This window comes from Prionailurus viverrinus, chromosome B2, assembly GCF_022837055.1.
Source record: "Prionailurus viverrinus isolate Anna chromosome B2, UM_Priviv_1.0, whole genome shotgun sequence".
NCBI lineage: Eukaryota > Metazoa > Chordata > Mammalia > Carnivora > Felidae > Prionailurus > Prionailurus viverrinus.
This window is the reverse complement of record NC_062565.1, coordinates 136,520,368-136,538,222: the sequence shown is the minus strand read 5'-3', so window position 1 is coordinate 136,538,222 and position 17,855 is coordinate 136,520,368. Positions and strand designations below refer to the sequence as shown.

Sequence of the window (17,855 nt, the reverse complement as noted above, 5' to 3'; positions counted from 1 at the left end):
GAAAATACATTTACAGGACGGTAGCGTATTTACTGAAAATCCGCGTACGTGGGTCCGTGCAGTTCAATCTTGTGTTGGTTCAAAGGTCAACTGTACTTTTCCCAAAGGAAACAGAAATCATTTTTTCACAAAAAATCATCACTAAGACAAGTCTCCAAACTCTCAGATACTGGAGTGACTGAAAGCCTGTGCTGTTTTAAGTGTTTCTTTCCTAAAACGCTGACATTGTAGGTTTCTCTTTTATTTATTTAAAAAAGTTTTTTTAAATGTTTATTTTTGAGAGAGAGAGTGCACAAATGAGGGATGAGTAGAGAGAGAGAGAGAGAGAGAGAGAGAGGGAGATACAGATCTGAAGCAGGCTCTAGGCTCCGAGCTGTCAGCACAGGGCCCGACACAGGGCTCGACACTGGGCTCAAACCCACGAACCATGAGATCATGACCTGAGCTGAAGTCAGATGCTCAACCCACTGAGCCACACAGGCATCCTGGTAGGCTTCTTTTTTAAAGTGGTATGTTGTATTTGGTCCCTTTAATGATAAGATCTGTGATAATATTAAAAAATATTCCTTAAGGGGCGCCTGGGTGGCTCAGTCGGTTGGGCAGCCGACTTCGGCTCAGGTCATGATCTCGCGGTCCGTGAGTTCGAGCGCCGCGTCGGGCTCTGTGCTGACAGCTCGGAGCCTGGAGCCTGTTCCAGAGTCTGTGTCTCCCTCTCTCTGACCCTCCCCCGTTCATGCTCTGTCTCTCTCTGTCTCAAAAATACATAAACGTTAAAAAAAAAATTAAAAAAAAAATTCCTTAAGTGCTTGTGTTTTAGGCTGAGAAACGGGTACTGTCCCTTCACAATGGTTGCCCGTCACCTACACGACAGTCGGAATGTCCAGGCAGTGGATGAAGAAATGGTAAAGGTGGCTGGCTAACAGGGTGGGACGCTGACGGTTCATTTTACAACCCTCAGTCTTTCTTGATGGGCTCGCAATTTTAGATCAAATAAGGCATTTCTGGAAACTTCTATCACAGTGACATTCCACTTTTCACGTTAGAAGAAAGCACTTAAATGAAATTACAGGAATCCTTGCGACATGCACACGAGAAACAGTTATAGACCACTCTTTCTTTCTCATCGGATGCTATTTCTGGTGCCAAGGAAACAGAGCTAGGACATGCTTTGCCAGAACCACACAGGACTCAGTCGGATGCAATGAGGAGGCTGGGCGGGTTCCAACAAGAGGCTCTGATCTGACGAGACCTGCCAAAGACAGCTGGGGGAGACGGCCGAGGAGGTGAGCGATCTACTGCAGGCCAAGGGACTTGACAGAAAACACAGAAACCAGTGCTGAAACAGAATCTAAGTTTGACAGAGATTTGAGATGTGCCCGCAGAAGGGTGTGGTTCGGTCAAGGGGAGGCAACGCAGGAATTTGCAGCTGAATGGTGGAAAGGAGGCGGGGGGAGGCTGATGATGGGCTTGAAGAAGTCTGGTTGAAAGACCCAACTCGGTCATAACAGAAAGCAGAACACGAGAGCATAGGATTTCTGAATGAGGTACTGCGCTGCGTGGAAAATGTAAGGGGCTGCTTTCTACAGAACACTCCAAACGTTCCATTGCTCAGCAGAGGGGAGAGAGCTGAAAGGTCGGTGGGAGCAGGAAGGGACCAAGGGCGAGTCTGTAAAAGGGAAGAAGGAGCCAGAGCACGTCACAGGGGGAGACGATGTTAGAAGGACAAGGGCAGTAACGACAAACCACATCCCTTCTCCTCGCCGTGTGTGTGTGTGTGTGTGTGTGTGTGTGTGTGTGTGTGTGTGTGTGTGTTTGCAACTGCTATGAAATATAAAAGATACACAGAGATGTGCATAAAGGTAATTTTACGTTTTAAAACTCCATTAATTAATTATAACTACACATAGAATGTGACATGCACTTAAGGCCCCAGAACTGTACATTTAAAAATGGTGAAAAGGGGAAATTTCATATGACGTAGATTTTTTTCTACCAATTTAAAAACGCCTATATACACATGTACGTGTGTTTACGCTTATCTTTATGTATTTCAAACTTGAGGCTCACAAACCACCCTAACGACTGACACAGGCTCAAATTTGAATCATTAAGGAAGAGAAAACGATTCCTCAATAACCAAATTAACCCCGCCCCCCTTCCCCAACCCGGCCGCCCCGCCTTAAAGGGACCAGCAGGAGAGCAAACCCTCCTGGACAAACAAAAAGTGCAGTAGTTCAGAAATCGGGGATGCTGGCTGCCTGGGCTGAGTCTTCCCGGTCTGTTTTGATCTCCCGCCATCCAGCCCCCGCTGCGATCAAGAGACTGGCTTCGCACAAAGCACAGGAAAGACCCTTTAATAAAAACAAACACTATCCTCTCTTGCCGTCAAGGCTGCACCTCGAAATGTTTGCAAGGTCAGAGGAAGGATACGAAGAGGGTTTTCAACCTTAACTCCTGAGTTAACACACAACACTGAGAGTCTGATTTGCGAGCTGAGTTTTGGTGCCTCACAGCATTTGCAAAAGCGTCTGCCTTTTTTTTTTTTTTTTTTCCCTATCACTAAAGGCTCCCAGTTCTAATGCAGAAAGAATGCTAAACATCTTCCTTTAATTTGGTGATGCCTTTCATGCCGAGTGCAACTGGACACTTGGCCTCTAATTCTTGGTTTCAACCCACTTGAACAGGAAAACCAGTCCTGGAGCCTGACAACGTTACCTGAGTTACAAGACAGTTCTTGAAGGTCAACTCAGGAAGCCCTCCCCACCCCCTGAAGTGAACGCGAGAGAGGGACGGCTAACGTTGATTGCCAGCCTCCTGCCTTCCCACACACATTTTACTCTGAGACGTTTCATTTTGTCCTCACAGCAAAGTGGTGAAGTTGGTGTCAATAGCAGACGCTATTTTATAGATAAAGAAGCTGAGGCTCGGAGAGAGGAGTTAACTTGCTCAAATGTTATCGATCGTAGGAGGCCCAGGCAAGATTTAAACTCAATTCTGCATGACCCCAAAGCTTTCTCCTTTGGACTATAATGCTTCTCCTTCTGTCAAGTGTCCATCCGTTATGGCACAAGTCCGTCACCTTCTCTGAGCGTCTGCTTCTGCATGTAAAATGCAGAGTTGGGGGACGCCTGGGTGGCTCATTTGGCTCAGGTCATGAACTCATGGTTCATGAGTTCAAGCCCCGCATTGGGCTCTGTGCTGACAGCCCTCTGTCAGCTTGCTGTCCCTCCCCAACTTGCTCTCTTTCTCAAAAACAAAACAAAACAAAAAAACCCCAAACATTTAAAATGCAGAGTTGGTCCCACACACCCCCTGGCACTGGCTGAGATGTACTAGAATGATGTATGGAATAGGGATCTGATAGCTAACAAAGTGTAAATACAGACTCATTTTTCTTTCTGCTATACTATTGTCCTGTGTGCTTGCAGGTATGGAGATATCGTATCGGTCAACTGTAAAGACAGAACTGTCAAAAGTCATAATACAAGAGGGAAAGTTACAGAAAGATGACTTCTGGGGGACATAACGTGGACCGTGATTATCCCAAAGGGTTGTGAGATGTGATTACCCCCAGGGGTTTTGAGATGATTCCTACTCCCCGCACAAAAGCGATCACGTCCTGTGCTCCTACTCTATGTCAAATGCCTCCGAACGATCTCAGGTGACTTTGTTTTTTAACGCTAGACTGGGGCAGAGGTGGAGCAGGAAACAAGACCCCATCGACCCCGTGGCGATGCATTCTTGGTGGACGGCAAAAGGCACACAGAAGCCTGGTTTGCGCTGAGAGGCCAAGGCAGTAGGAGGGTGATTTATCCAAAAGGATTTCACCACTTCTGTTTTCCTGGAGGGCAATCCCACACCTATTAAGCTGCCAAGCACTCACGGGTTAGTCGTTGGGGGGTGGAAAAGAAAGGGAATGAAGAGTTTCAAGAGAACCATTACTTAGTCTGTGTAGGTTCACCAGCACGATATATGAGAATTGAGGACGAGGTGAGAAAAGGTTGAGCTGCGTTAACGACTGAACCACGGAATTCCGATTTCTAGACAAGACTGTAAATGGTCTTCGATTATCTAGAATCATTTTGCCAGTGAGGGGAACGCAGCTTGCTATTAGGGAGGCAGGAGTGAGCCAGAAGCAGCAATCACTCTTGACGTTATACAGCGATCCGCAGAGATGCTGGCTATCTAATAAATAATTATGCAATCCAAATCTAATTTCTGGGTTCTAAGAAAAGGGAGAAGAGTATGTTGGCAAAGGAGGCAAGAATCCTATCAAACGCAGGACTTTAGTCCATGTTATTATAAATTTTCCCCCTATTTACAGGGAGGCAGACATTTTAACAGCATCATCTCCTTGAAGAATGGGATCCAGGAGGAAAAAAAAAAAGAAAATATCGGAAAGGAAAGGGGTTCGTCTTTGGGTTAGCGCGTGTATGCGAGACTGGAACGCAGAAACATTTCTTCTCTTTGCCCACCTTCTTTTCACTTGGGGTGGTTTCCTTGAACACAGTCCTACTTGGTGAAATCGTTCTTTCAAAAACTGCCTTTGGCGCTCAGAGCGGGGACGTTCCACATCAGATGGCAATGGTCTGAGGCTCCTAGAGCAGGCCAGGGAGAGTGGGGTCCCTGACAGTGGTTTGCGTAAGAGGGCCCAGGGCCGTGCGAGGTGTGACAGACAACCTGGCGGGCTCACCCGGGCAGTGGGGCACAGGAAGGAGCACAGAGCACACGGGCCGGCCCCCACTGAGTTGGCTTGAACTCCCTCAGCGGGCCCCCTGCACGGCCGCGTCTAGCTTCGCTTCGCATCTCCAGGGTGAGAGAACTCACGTCTTGCAGTTCCACCGGTTTTCTTCATGGGGAACGGGGGCGTCCTCCCTCTACTGATCTCCGCCACCTCTGTAACCCGGAACAGGCTTGGCTCTCACTCGCAGCATGGCCTTCGAACCGACAAACCTTCCGTGGGCTAACCTTCCCAATTCATTCCTGAAATCCTTCCGTTCGGGGACACTTACGGAGCGGCCACAACGTCCAGGGAGCCTGTGTCTGTCACTGCCATTCTTCTGCAGGCGGGCCACTCCTTTAAGGAGTAGTTCCCACCCTCACCTCTACTTTTTTTTTTTTTTACATTTATTTATTTTTGATAGAGAGGGACAGAGCACAAGCTGGGGAGGGGCAGAGAGAGAAGGAGACACCGAATCCGAAGCAGGCTCCAGGCTCCGAGCTGTCAGCACAGAGCCCGATGCGGGACTCGAACCCACAAACCGTGAGATCGTGACCTGAGCTGAAGTCGGATGCCTAACCGACTGAGCCACCCAGGTGCCCCTCACCCCTACTCTTGAACACAGTACTGCGTTCTGAAGGACAGAGCAGGACGGTTACCTCCACCATTCTTGATACTCTCCCAGCTCTGCCTCTTTCGGGACAGGGGACACTGGGTACTTATTTAATTTCCTTGTACTTTAGCTTCCGTATGTATAAAATGGGGGGCTATCACCAATTCCTATCCAACAGGGATGTCGAGACTAAAGCAGTTACATGCACAAGGGGCCCAGATGCCTGGCACAGAAAAAGCCTTCCTTCTTACTAGCAGGAGACTTGGCAGGAAGGTGAACGTCGTGCCCTCGTAGGACATAACTCTGGCCATAGAGACAGTGCTGCTATGCCCTCTCTTCACTTACGCTGTGAGTCTGTGCATCTGAACTGGACAGAGATGTTACTGCTTGTGATGCCTGAGGGATCGACAGAGCGAGCGAGGGAGTGAAGGAATGGGGGGAGAAGCATCCAGCACTCTGGCAACCCTGGGCTACCAACCAGGACAGATCAATAGCCGGAGCCGAAGCCACAGCGTCCAGGATAGGGATGTGCAGGTGGGTGCCGAGATGAACTGAGAAGAGTGAGATCCCAGGAAGTTCAGATTTTCTGGCTGAAGGCTAATTATCCAGCTGCTGAAAAATATATGAGACAATCCGGCAACTCCACCGCTGGCTGTATACCCCAAAGCATTGAAGCAGAGTCTTAAGGAGATTATTTTTATACACATATTCATAGCAGCATGGTTTATAAGAGCTAAGAAGGGCACCTGGAGAAAATGGCCACCGACAGACGAATGAATGGACTAAATGCGACACGTACAACATGCGATGGAAGGAAGGAAATCCTGACATGTGACGGGTGTGGGAACGTGGATGAGTCCTGACGTTGTTCTGAGCAAACGATACCAACCAAGTGTCTGCATCCTCCCCACCCCCCACCATTCATATGAAGTCTAATCCCCAACGTGATAAGCGTTAGGACACGGGGACACTGGGGTTGACTATGTCGATGGAATGAGGAAGCGGGGTTTTGGGGGCAATGAGGTCACGAGACTGGAGCCCTCATAAAACAGACTCCAGAGAGATCCTACTTTTCTTCCACTACGTGAGGATACGGGGAGAAGACGGCCGTGTATGACACAGGAAGCTGGCCCTCACCGGACACCGGCCCGAGCCTTGATCTTGGACGTCCCAGCAATAAACTTGCGTTGTTCATCAGCCACCCAGTCTGTGGCAGTCCCTCCAGAAGCTTGAAAGGACGGAGACGGTGAATAAGCCCGTCACGAAAAAGACAAGACCTGGATGGTTTCAGATGAAAGATATGCAGACCGGTCAGACCCAGAGACAGAAAGCAGGAGGGTGGTTAGCAGGGGTAGAGGGGGTGCGGCAATGGGGAGCTGGGGTTTAATGGGTGCAGAGTTTACGTGCTGCAAGATGAAAAGAGCCCATGGTGTTTGCACAGCAATGTGCGTGTACTCAACACCACTGAACGGTACACGCCAACAGGCTAAGAGATAGTAAATGTTACGTGCGTTATCCAACAACTAAATATTTTCATCTGCCAGCACACACGTGGCTCCAGGAAACCACGATGAGGGACGAGAGCGATCGCAGAAATGGATGAGGAAAATACACGATGTCACAAGCCTTCAGAAGTTGCTCAGGAGAGGGGCGCCTGGGCGGCTCAGCCAGTTAAGCATCCGACTTCGGCTCAGGTCATGATCTCGCGGTCCGTGAGTTCGAATTCTGCGGCGGGCTCTGTGTTGACAGCTCAGAGCCTGGAGCCTGCTTAGGATTCTGTGTCTCCCTCTCTCTCTGCCCCTCTTCCAGTCTCTCTCTCTCAAAAATAAAGATTAAAAAAAAAAAAAGTTGCTCAGGAGAGCCAGTCCTGAGCGTGTTCGGTTTCGAACCCTGTTGCCCAAAGCACCAGCCTGACCCACAGTGGAGGTGCCAGAGGCGGCACCTTCGCCGAGCTTACCTGGAGGTCGTAGAGGAATCGGAACCGGCTTCCTTGACCTGCAGCTTCTCTCACAGCCCGAGCCAGGTCTACCGACCCTTTCCCGCCGACCGACCAGTGATAGCAGGGGACCGCATCAAAGGCGCCGGCCCGCTTCGCCAGCTCACACACCAAGTCAATCTCCGCGCGGGTGTCGGTCCTGGTGATGAAAACGTTTGTGGTTTTGCATCTGTATTCATTTAGGGATGTTTTTAAAGAAAGACTAACCGTTTATACAGAACTTTGCTCTCTAACACTGAATATATTTTAAACATCAAAAGTGGTTACGTTGTGTTTAAATAAATCAGACTTAAAGAAAAGCGCTGGGGGAAAAAAAAAAGAAACCTCTCTAACAGGACTCAAATATTTCAAGTTGTTAAGGGTTTTATTGAGAAAATTCCATAATGTAACCCTTTGATCATCCACGGTCTTTCGGACAGAAATGCTGGGTGGAATTTAAAAAAAAAAAGAAAAGAAAAGAAGCAGCCAAGGAAATGTTAACTCACTATATAGATTTCATTTCCTATAAACATTTGAGAAACTTCTGTTAAAATGAAACCAACCCAAACCAAGCCCACCAAACAGAAGGAGCAGAGTATTTCTAGATAGTTCTTGACAAAGCAGAGAAAGACCACAAACACCCCTCAAGACACAGAGTTCACAGGGTGGCCCGCAAGACGAGCACGTTTAAAGCAGGGGGGACTTCACTTACTTGAAGACATTCAGAGCCACGACAACGGGGACCCCAAAGAGCTGAGCAATCTGAATCTGCTTCTGAAGGTTACAGCAGCCGTCTGCCACCAGCTGGATGTTCTGGAAGAAGACCAGACCCCCATGTACGCCTCCCACCAAAGCTGCCAAACCAAACTGGCGAGAGTCCACTCTGGCAGGTTTCGCTCCCATCTTGCTCCCTTGACTGTCCTAGGAGCTATTAAATAAGACCATAAAACAGCTTCTCCCCCAAGAAAAGGTGGCTACAGAAAGAGGAGGCTCATTTCCACAATAATTTCTGAAGTCATTCTGAGCCCAATGGCGTATCTGGGTCTGGAGCCGGGCGGCTATTTCTTCTGCTGACTGGTGGCCAGGGCAAAAGCAATGCATTCATACTCTGCAGGTTGGTAGACAAGAGGGCACAAGGCCCCGGGAGGGTGAGGAGTGCTGTCTGGCCGTTGCCGGCTCGAATCCCTGGTGCCACCTGTAGGAGCTAAGAGGTACTGTTGCCAGTGAATCAAAGTCTAATTTATCCAAGAGTCAAGTAACTCAAGCGAGTGATAAAACCAAATGCATACGCTCCACAAGTCAGTTTTTTCCACGCCGAAAGAATACATGGGTATAAGCTTCAGATTTGTTTCTGTGCTGGAGACTGAGCTCTGGCTATGATGGCTGCCCAGAGGGTAGGGAACCGTGCATACGTGAAGCCTGCATCCATCACACCTTAAGAATGAAGAGTTAACTCAACGGATTTTATCCCTGGCCCCCACCCATTTTCTCCCGGATTATTAGAAAAGCAGTTTTCCAAGAGGCCACTGGTGGAGGAGGGCTCATTCACTGATTGAGATTCAGCTGCTGGCCCATGGGTTTGAATGGTTCTTCACATAAGCCTTCAAAACACCTGCTCTTACCTCCTCTGTATATTCTTTCTTAAGCGGGACACCAGCAGTTACCTGAGACAAGAAAAGGCAAAAATTGAGAAAAAATCCACTGAAATGCTTAGTGTTGATACTTGTTGCATTTAAGAGTAGCCGCATAGGTTGAATTTCTAGTAGCTTTATGGAAAATGCATCTGAATGAGACATACTGGATTGCAGCACTGGTTTCCGTAGGGGCTTAAGGACCTCCCTTCTCCCACCATCCCTCTGGCCTGCACACAGCACCCACCTCAATCCTGGGCACACGGTTACCACCGGGTAGACCAGAAAGCCTACTTCTTTGCCGTCTCCTGTACCCACTTCCGCTGAATCCAAATATATCCAAAAGGGTATGGTTAAAGCAGCAGGGAATTCTTAGGTTAGAGCAAATGCCTTTTACTCAACGGTGCCCAGCAGGCCGGGCACATTTGAAAAGCCCAAATATATTGAAAAACCTTGAGCGTATTTAAAAAGGGTAAGTGGCTTGGAAACGAACAACTTGCCATTGTATTTACAAATCCGGGGGCTTGTTTTTCTTATCTTCTTTTACATAAGAGGCCGTTAATTGGCATTGCACTAAACACTGAAGTGAGGAAAGTTTATTTATTGTCACCGGGAATCTGACCACTTTATACTGTCCCTTTTTTTGTTTAAAAAAAAAAAAAAAAGCTTACTCTGGTAGAGATTCAAAAGAGAAACGAATCATGGTCCCTTTTTTGGAAAGGTGCATTTAAAAGCACACTGATGCTTGGGCTTCAACCACACTAATCAAACCAGGGTATCTGGGAGTGGGACCCAGAATCAGTAATATTTAAAAATTCCTCAGCTGGGGGTGCTTGGGTGGCTCAGTTGGTTAAGCGTCCGACTCCTGATTTTGGCTCAGGTCATGGTCTTATGAGTCAGATTGAGCCCCACCCCCCACTTGGGATTTTCTCTTCCTTGCTCTCTGCCCCTCCCCCACTCATTCTCTCTCTCAATAAAAAAAAATATTAAAAGTAAATAAATAAAAATAAAAAGTCCTTAGCTGATTCTTTTTTTTTTTAATTTTTTTTTCAACGTTTTTTATTTATTTTTGGGACAGAGAGAGACAGAGCATGAACGGGGGAGGGGCAGAGAGGGAGGGAGACACAGAATCGGAAACAGGCTCCAGGCTCCGAGCCATCAGCCCAGAGCCCGACGCGGGGCTCGAACTCCTGGACCGCGAGATCATGACCTGAGCTCAAATAAAGAGTCAGATGCTTAACCGACTGAGCCACACAGGTGCCTCTCAGCTGATTCTAATTTGAGCCAATAGCGAGAACTTTCTTACTGGTGTCCCTTATCCTAGCATAAAACGGAACTTATAATTTGAGTGAAACCTGACTTATACAAAGTGTACCATCTTTCCCAACAAATTCTAAATAATGTTGAAGTGATTGCCATCACTTCTCTCTCTCTCTCTCTCTCTTTTTTTTTTCTTTTGGCCTAGTTTCTCACGACAACATATAGGGTGGCCAGGGCAGGTTAAAGACGAGGAAACTGAAGTTAAGAGAAGACAAGGTGTCTTGCCCAAGATTACATAGTAAGCAAGAGGTAGAACAGGGACTTGAATACAACAGGGTTCTGAAAACCCAATTTAGTACCTTTCCACATTGTTTCTGCCTAGAGCCTGCTTCTAGAACGTATTTGGATTCACTGAGGGCGGATGACTTACTCCCCTCCCATGGAAGACGCCTTGAGAATATTAAAAGTCCTTTGAAAACAAGTTACCTCTGTGACAGATTGTTTTCTGTTGGTGTGTGGGGACCTAATAAAGGATTTTCAGATGGGTTTTCCAGCAGTAGCACGGAATAAAACACGGAGGGAATCTTTCAATGGGAACAACTAAAATGCTAGATTAAAAAAAAAGAATGTGAAGTATTGTTGAGCCTCCAGACATAAAAAGTTCTGTGGAATCAATTATTAAGCACAGGAAGAATGGGATGTATACACGTGTCAAAAAGTAGAGAGGATAGGAGCGCCTGGGTGGCTAAGTCAGTTAAGCGTCCAACTTTGGCTCAGGTCACGATCTCACGGACCGTGGGTTTCAGCCCTGCGTCGGGCTCTGTGCTGTCAGCTCAGAGCCTGGAGTTTGCCTCAGATTCTGTGTTTCCCTCTCTCTCTCTCTCCCCCACTCATACACACACACACACACACACACACACTCTCTCTCTTTCTCTCTCTCAAAAATAAACATTGAAGAAAAATTAAAAAAAAAAAAAGTACAGAGGATTAACAAAAGACTAACAAAATTGATGGCACTCTGGTAAGACTTTTTTTTTAAAAAAAAAAAGGAATGAAAATATATTATAACTACACAGCTGGAGACAGAATTAATAATATACCATGACCAACTTTATACCAACACACTTGAAAACAGAGGGGAATTCACACACGTATAATGTTTACTAGAACTCCCTTAAGAGAAGTCTAAGATGGTGTAGTCATTTAAAAAATTAAATCTGTAGTTAAAAATCTACCCCTCACCGATAAGCCACAAGCCTATACATTGTTACCGGTGAATTCTTGCCATCTTTGTATAAACAGATTATTCTAATGTTATAGGATCCCTTATAGAGTACATAAAACAGAAGGAATCCTACTCAATTTAGTTTACATGGCTGACATCTCACTCAAAAATATGGATGCAAAGATCCTACTTAAAATATTGGGAAACCGATACGCAAAATTCAGTTGTTCGTGAAAAAGATAATATATTCCCAAGTTAGATTTATTCTAGGAAAGTAGGTTCACTTCATCTTTGAAAGTGAAGCAATATAATTTGTAATATCAGTAGATCAAAGAGGAAAGCTGTATCACCTCAAAGGGCGGAGAGAATTATTGAACATTTCTTTAGAATAAAAACTTGGCAAACTAGGAACAGAAGTCAATTTCCTTAGTTTGATAAGAATAATATACTACCAATCTATAGAAAAATCACAGTTAATGATGACGTATTAAACGTGTTCTATTTCAGATGAGGAATAAGGATGCCACTCCTATTTAATACTGCGTTGCAACCACAAAGACCTGCTTAGTGTGATAAGAAAAAAAGGATAAAGATTAGAAAGGAAGAAACAGAACTGTCATTATTTTCAGTTATGCGTGCCCACACAGAACTCTAAAGCATCTACAGGTAACCAAGGCCAACTAGTAAGACAATTTTAAAGTCACAGAGACGGCTGGACAGCATGGTGACCACGGTTAAGAATACCGTATTGCATGCTTGAAAGTGGCTGGAGCTTAAAAGCCCTCTGTGCAAGAAACTTTTCGTACCTGTGCATGGCGACAGCCGTTAACTAGACTTGTGATCCTTTTGTGACGCAGGCACATGTCCAATCGTTCTGTTTTACGCCTATGATGAATATACGGTTATATGTCCATTGTACCTTACTTTTAAAAAAAGAGGATTTAGAAAGGGCACTGGATGTAAAAGCAATATAAAAGAATCTGGGAGGGGGTGTGTTAAACGAAAATATAAAGTACGCAGTAACAAATGCACAGAAAGAGAAGCCCTCTGTGGAATAAACTGTAAATTGTTATGAAAAGACACTTAAAAAGACCTAAACCAATAGAATTAGCTTGGATGGGAACTTGTCAGATATCGCTAATCTCCTGATATAATTGATGCTATTCTAATGAAAATCCTAAAAAGATTCTTGATGCAACTTTACGAGCTAATTCTAAAATACATCTGGAAGTGAAAAGGACCGATCCCAGGCCAGGTATGCACGAAGAGATAGAGCAACCTGGAGGAGTTTGCCACAATGGCTGTCTGTGCAGCACAGGCACAATTATAGGTCAATGGACCAGCAGAACGGAGGAGACATCCCAGAAAAAGACCTACACCTGTATGGAGAACCAATTTATCACAAAGTAGGCTTGAGTGATAACAAAGGAGGGACTGTTTAAATAAACAGTACTAGGCCAACTGGTTATTCATATTAAAAAAAAAAAAAAGGGAAATTAGATCTGCTGATTGCACCGTATATGAAAATCAGTAGCAACGGGCGTGTTGGTTCATTTCAGGCGTCAGCTTGAGGCACAGGGTGTTCAGATACTTGGTCGAACATTATCCCGAGTGTTCCTGTGGGGTGTTTTAGACTCTGAGTAAAGCAGATTCCCCCGAACCCCCAACAAGGTGCCGTGCCATGTGGGTAGGCTGTATCCCATCAGCTGAAGGCCCTAACAGAGCAAAAAGATTCCGTGGTAGGAAAATTCTCCAGCAGACCGCCTTCAGAATACGTCTGGACCTGCGACACCGGCCCTCCTGAGTCTGCAGCCTGTTGAACCACCATGTAGATTTCGAACCTGCCAGCCTCCATAGATGTGTGAGCCAGTTCCTTATAATCAATCTCTCTTTATGTAAATACACATTGTATTACTTCTTAATACAATATGTTTAAAGAATTCATTGCAAAGGGATATCTCGGTCCGTAAGTATAAAAACATTATACTAAAAATACTATACAGTGAGTTGCATCGGAACGGTCAGCACTTTGGAAGACAGGATATGAATTTTAAATAATTGGGGCTAAAATGGGCAAGTTCGAGGGTCACAGGATTTTCCGCTGCACAAATTATGGAAAAAAAAACAAGCTGAATAAACATAAGAGGCCGCCATGGTTATTTGTATAATGATACTTCCAAAGGAAGTAGAAATTATAATGGCTCAAAAACATTACCACAGAGTTGTTTCAAATGAGAAGGAAAGACACTGACATGGATAATAGAGAGTATAGGATTAAGGAAACGAAAGCTCATTTACTATTCAGTTGTTGAAAACATTTCCTGGATGCAGATTATGCCAGGCATTAGGGATACGGAAATTAGTAAGACATAGTCCCTAATCTCAAGGGATTCACAGCTGAGAAGGGAGATGCATATATAGACGTTCACAAAACAACATGATGCAGAAGGCTCTTCTGGAGCCTCAGGAGGGGGATACGAAGCTTCGCCAGGCTTCCCGAGCCTTTTCTTTAATCATCATCCACCCGGATCTGTGCCTACTAGGCTTGAGCCCTGTTACCCTCACTGGCATGGAGCCATGACGGGAGCAGAAGAGGTACAAAAAGACTAAGGTGAGAGGACAATGCCACCACTGTAAAACAAGCACATACGTTAAGATGAACTAAAAGAGGATGATACATCACGTACACAATTTTTACAGGACAGATACGAGAGTGTGGAAAAACCGTAGACTAAAACTCAAGAGGCCTCGAGTCTGATCAGTCCCCTAACTCGAAGGATGATACCAAGCAAATCACTGAATCCTCCTGGTACCTCGGTAACTTCATCTTTACAAACACTGAACCAGACTTAGACAATCCTGAAGCCCTTTCCAGTCTTAAAGCCCTTCGATTTTGCGATGTCCAGGGTGCAAAACAGGGAGGGAGGATTTCAAATGTATATTATAGGAGGTAGAAGTTGTTTTTTGAAAATGGAAATTGGCATACAGATTCAGAATCTAAAGGGAAGGAGTCGCTGTAGGGATAAATGGTGTTTTGAGCCAAATGAGAATTCCTTAGGATCTACCGCTTAATGACGCATGTCGTGCCCATCTCGCATTTGAATTCATGACGGAGCTTTGGGCTAAAATGGACTACGTAAGTGTTTGGTGTTACCAGTGGATTTGGGATTCCTGTTTACCCTTCGTTAATGTTCAGCTCTGCCTGGTGGACAGAGAGGGGAGTTTGGATCTAAGACTCAGGCTTCAGATCTGGCTCTCTGCAGATAGATAACGTCAGCCTCTCCTAGGACAAAGACTTGCTAAAATGGTTACACAATGCACATCACAGATGCGTTTCACGATGGCAAACCTGTCATTCGCTCTTGCCACATAATAATGATTACGTGACCTCTGTATACACGGGATTACCGATGAAGAAATCAGCTTTGGTACTTTGTCTGATATAACCGCAGTATAAACGATGAAGACACCCTGACTTATTATACTTCAAAGATAATTACTCAGGATAACATTTCCTATTCTCCCTTTGAAAAAAAAAAACAACTTAAACATGAAAAAAAGAAAAACATTATGTCTTTACTACAGAAAAAATTTTCTTTTGTGTGTGAATTCTGCATATAAGATAGGTTAATGTCAAAAGTCTGTGAAAATGTGGAAACAGGGTGTGTTTTCCAAACAAAGCTCTTGTAGAAATAATCCAGTGCCGTAACAGAGCGGTAAAGTGAAATCAGAATAAACAGAAACAGAAGGAAAACAGTTCCAGATGAAATCTGATGAGACCCTGCATCAGTGAACCGAAAAACTATCGGCACGAACACTGAAAAACCACCCGCAAAAGCAATTATTCCTCATCCTTATGTTCCCTGCTCAGAACAAGAGCCTGTATCGTCTCGTTACACCCTGGGGTTATAAAATGTTGACCTGAGTTTCAGATATAAATCTTAGGACCAAAAAGCGGTTACATTATGCTCCTTCCCAAACTACGGCTCAGCAACGTCTTTGGGAGCATCATCCTTTACTTGAACTTACGAAACGATCAGGGCCCCATAACGGTGATTTGCCGTTTAAGGAAACGGCGGTTATGAAGCAGGTTTGAAGGTTTCAGACGCGAGAGTCAGCCTCATCTTCGTTCTGGAATGCGTTTCACTACGAAAGGAAGTTGGGGACTTACGCTCGGGCCGCCTCCGTGCATCTTCAGAGCCCGCACGGTGGCCACCAACACCACCACGTTGGGCACCAAGCCGGACGCTCGACACTTGATGTTGAAAAATTTCTCCATTCCAATATCAGCACCAAAGCCGGCTTCAGTTACTGTGGAGAATCAAGGTGGAGACTTGCTATCATTGTCTCACAACAAGAGCAGGTTTTAGTTTTCAGCAATTGTTGGCCGTGACTCAGGCTCAAAGGACGGTTTAAACCCCGACACGTCCAGCGGCATTATTTCTTGTTCATACGCAGCGGTAGGCTGATTTTCCCATTGTCACAGAAGACGTTCCCCCCTTCCCTACCTTCTCTAAAGAGACGGCTCTCTACTCAGCTTTATACCGCGGTGCCTTAAGGATTCACTGCCAGGGCCAAAAGTCTTTTTCCACTATGCACACTCACGGCAACGTGTTTCTGACCACAGATGGGATTGCCAGCTTTTTAATCGGGTTCCAAATTGTATCAAGGGACATTGCTAGCATGATTAGCATTAGAAGATCCTTTCTTGCTTTTTAACACAAAAATATTTTTTAATGTTTATTTTTGAGAGAGGGGCAGAGTATGAGTGTGGGAGGGGCAGAGAGAGAGAGAGAGAGGGAAACAGCAGAGTCCAAAGACGGCTCTAGGCTCTGACCCGTCAGCACAGAGCCCGACGCAGGGCTGAAACCCACAAACCATGAGATCATGACCTGAGTCCAAATCGGACGCTTAACCAGCTGAGTCACCCAGGCGTCCCCCTTTCTTACTTTTTATAACACACATAGAATCCCTTATTTAGTGCCACCATTGTTTCATGTTTGTTGTGTCATTTGTGTTGCTTGATGAAATTCAAGTTAGCAGAGTCGGTTAAGAAGATGAATCATCAGGCTTGATAAAATAGCATCTTTAGTCCATAACCCCAGGGGACACCCCTCGGCCCCCAAATTGCTAGAAAAGTTACCGCGGAGGTGGCTGGGAGAGTGCCTGACACTGCTTTCCCAGGTGATACTCCTGACTGCCGAGCGGTCAACGGCACACAGCATCGTTTCCACACACAAAGGACAGCTGTGCGACGGGCAAGGGCACCCGCACCACCAGGGGCTTATCAGACACACAGAATCCCACACCTAGTGAATCACGATAAGCATTTTACCAAGATCCCCAGGTGAGATGAATGCCCATGAAGATTTGAGAAGCACACACTAGGAAAAGAATAATATCAATGTATGAATTAGACACGACATATTGACAGTCATTATGTCAAGGCCGTCATTTATGGCAGAGATAGGAACCGGCAGGAAAACACACTTACCAAGATACAATCACACCATTTGAAATGTGCATCACTGAAGATCTCTGTCTCGAGCATTCACTAAACGCACACGTTTTAACAAGAATCAAGGAAAAAAAATCGTGACGTGTCACATAGAATTTCAAATGCTAAAGACAGCAACCCATCGTTCTAATTCGTTGTGGCTTCCTTTAAGTGCTTCATATTCCTGTATAGATTTTATAGAATAGGGAGACTTTTGTAGTTTGCTCCTTTAAAATGTTCAGACGTTTCTCGCAGTACTACAAACGTTCAGAATTTATGACCCTACGTGGCAGCTTTTAATTTTGTTAGGTTGATGTATGAAGATTTACAAAACTGTTCCCCCTGTTATTAGACATGTGGGTTGCTTCCAATATAAATAATGATGGAAAATATCTGTGCATATGAGATTTAACCTCTTCCACATTATATTCTTGGAAGAAATTCCCAAGGGTTGAGAGCACGGTGCCAGACGACATAAAAAATTTTTATGACTGTTGATATGCTTTTGACAAATTGAAAAATATTTCTTTAAAAATATTCAATTTGGAGTGAACGTAGCTAGAAAGTCAGTTTTTCCCTTATTGTGTTTTCTTTGAAGAAGCAATGTACCAGAACAAGTTAAAGAAGTGAAAGGCATTCCTCTTTACACACTGTTCGGGGCAATTCTAGTGATCTGATTGGTGGGGGTCTAAACAGGGGAGGTCGCGGACAGTAACGGCCCCAATCTCGGTGGTGTCCCGGGTGAAACCAGGGGTGATGATAGCATGGGAGTGGCACAGAGGACTCCAGAAGAGGGATGTTCAGTTCATTTTGTCAGAGGTCATGACAGAGTGGGCTCCCAGGAGGGGAAAGATGACCATACTACTGTTGGACCAGACAGACCGTATCCAGAATCCCTCCCAACTGTGCATATGAGCTGTCAATTACACAGTGA

At 45.3% G+C, this 17,855-nt stretch overlaps 1 protein-coding gene across 1 annotated transcript in view; it reads right to left on the bottom strand.

Moving 5' to 3' along the window:
* Positions 1–17,855, bottom strand: part of MTHFD1L (methylenetetrahydrofolate dehydrogenase (NADP+ dependent) 1 like) — a 186,251-nt gene that overhangs the window by 62,713 nt on the left and 105,683 nt on the right. Inside the window, exons 21-24 of the mRNA XM_047858248.1 lie at positions 15,596–15,735; positions 8,931–8,972; positions 8,021–8,121; positions 7,291–7,468 (exon numbers count right to left, since the gene is read on the bottom strand). Coding sequence (XP_047714204.1) covers positions 7,291–7,468; positions 8,021–8,121; positions 8,931–8,972; positions 15,596–15,735 — 461 coding nt within the window. The remainder of the gene's footprint in view (positions 1–7,290; positions 7,469–8,020; positions 8,122–8,930; positions 8,973–15,595; positions 15,736–17,855) is intronic.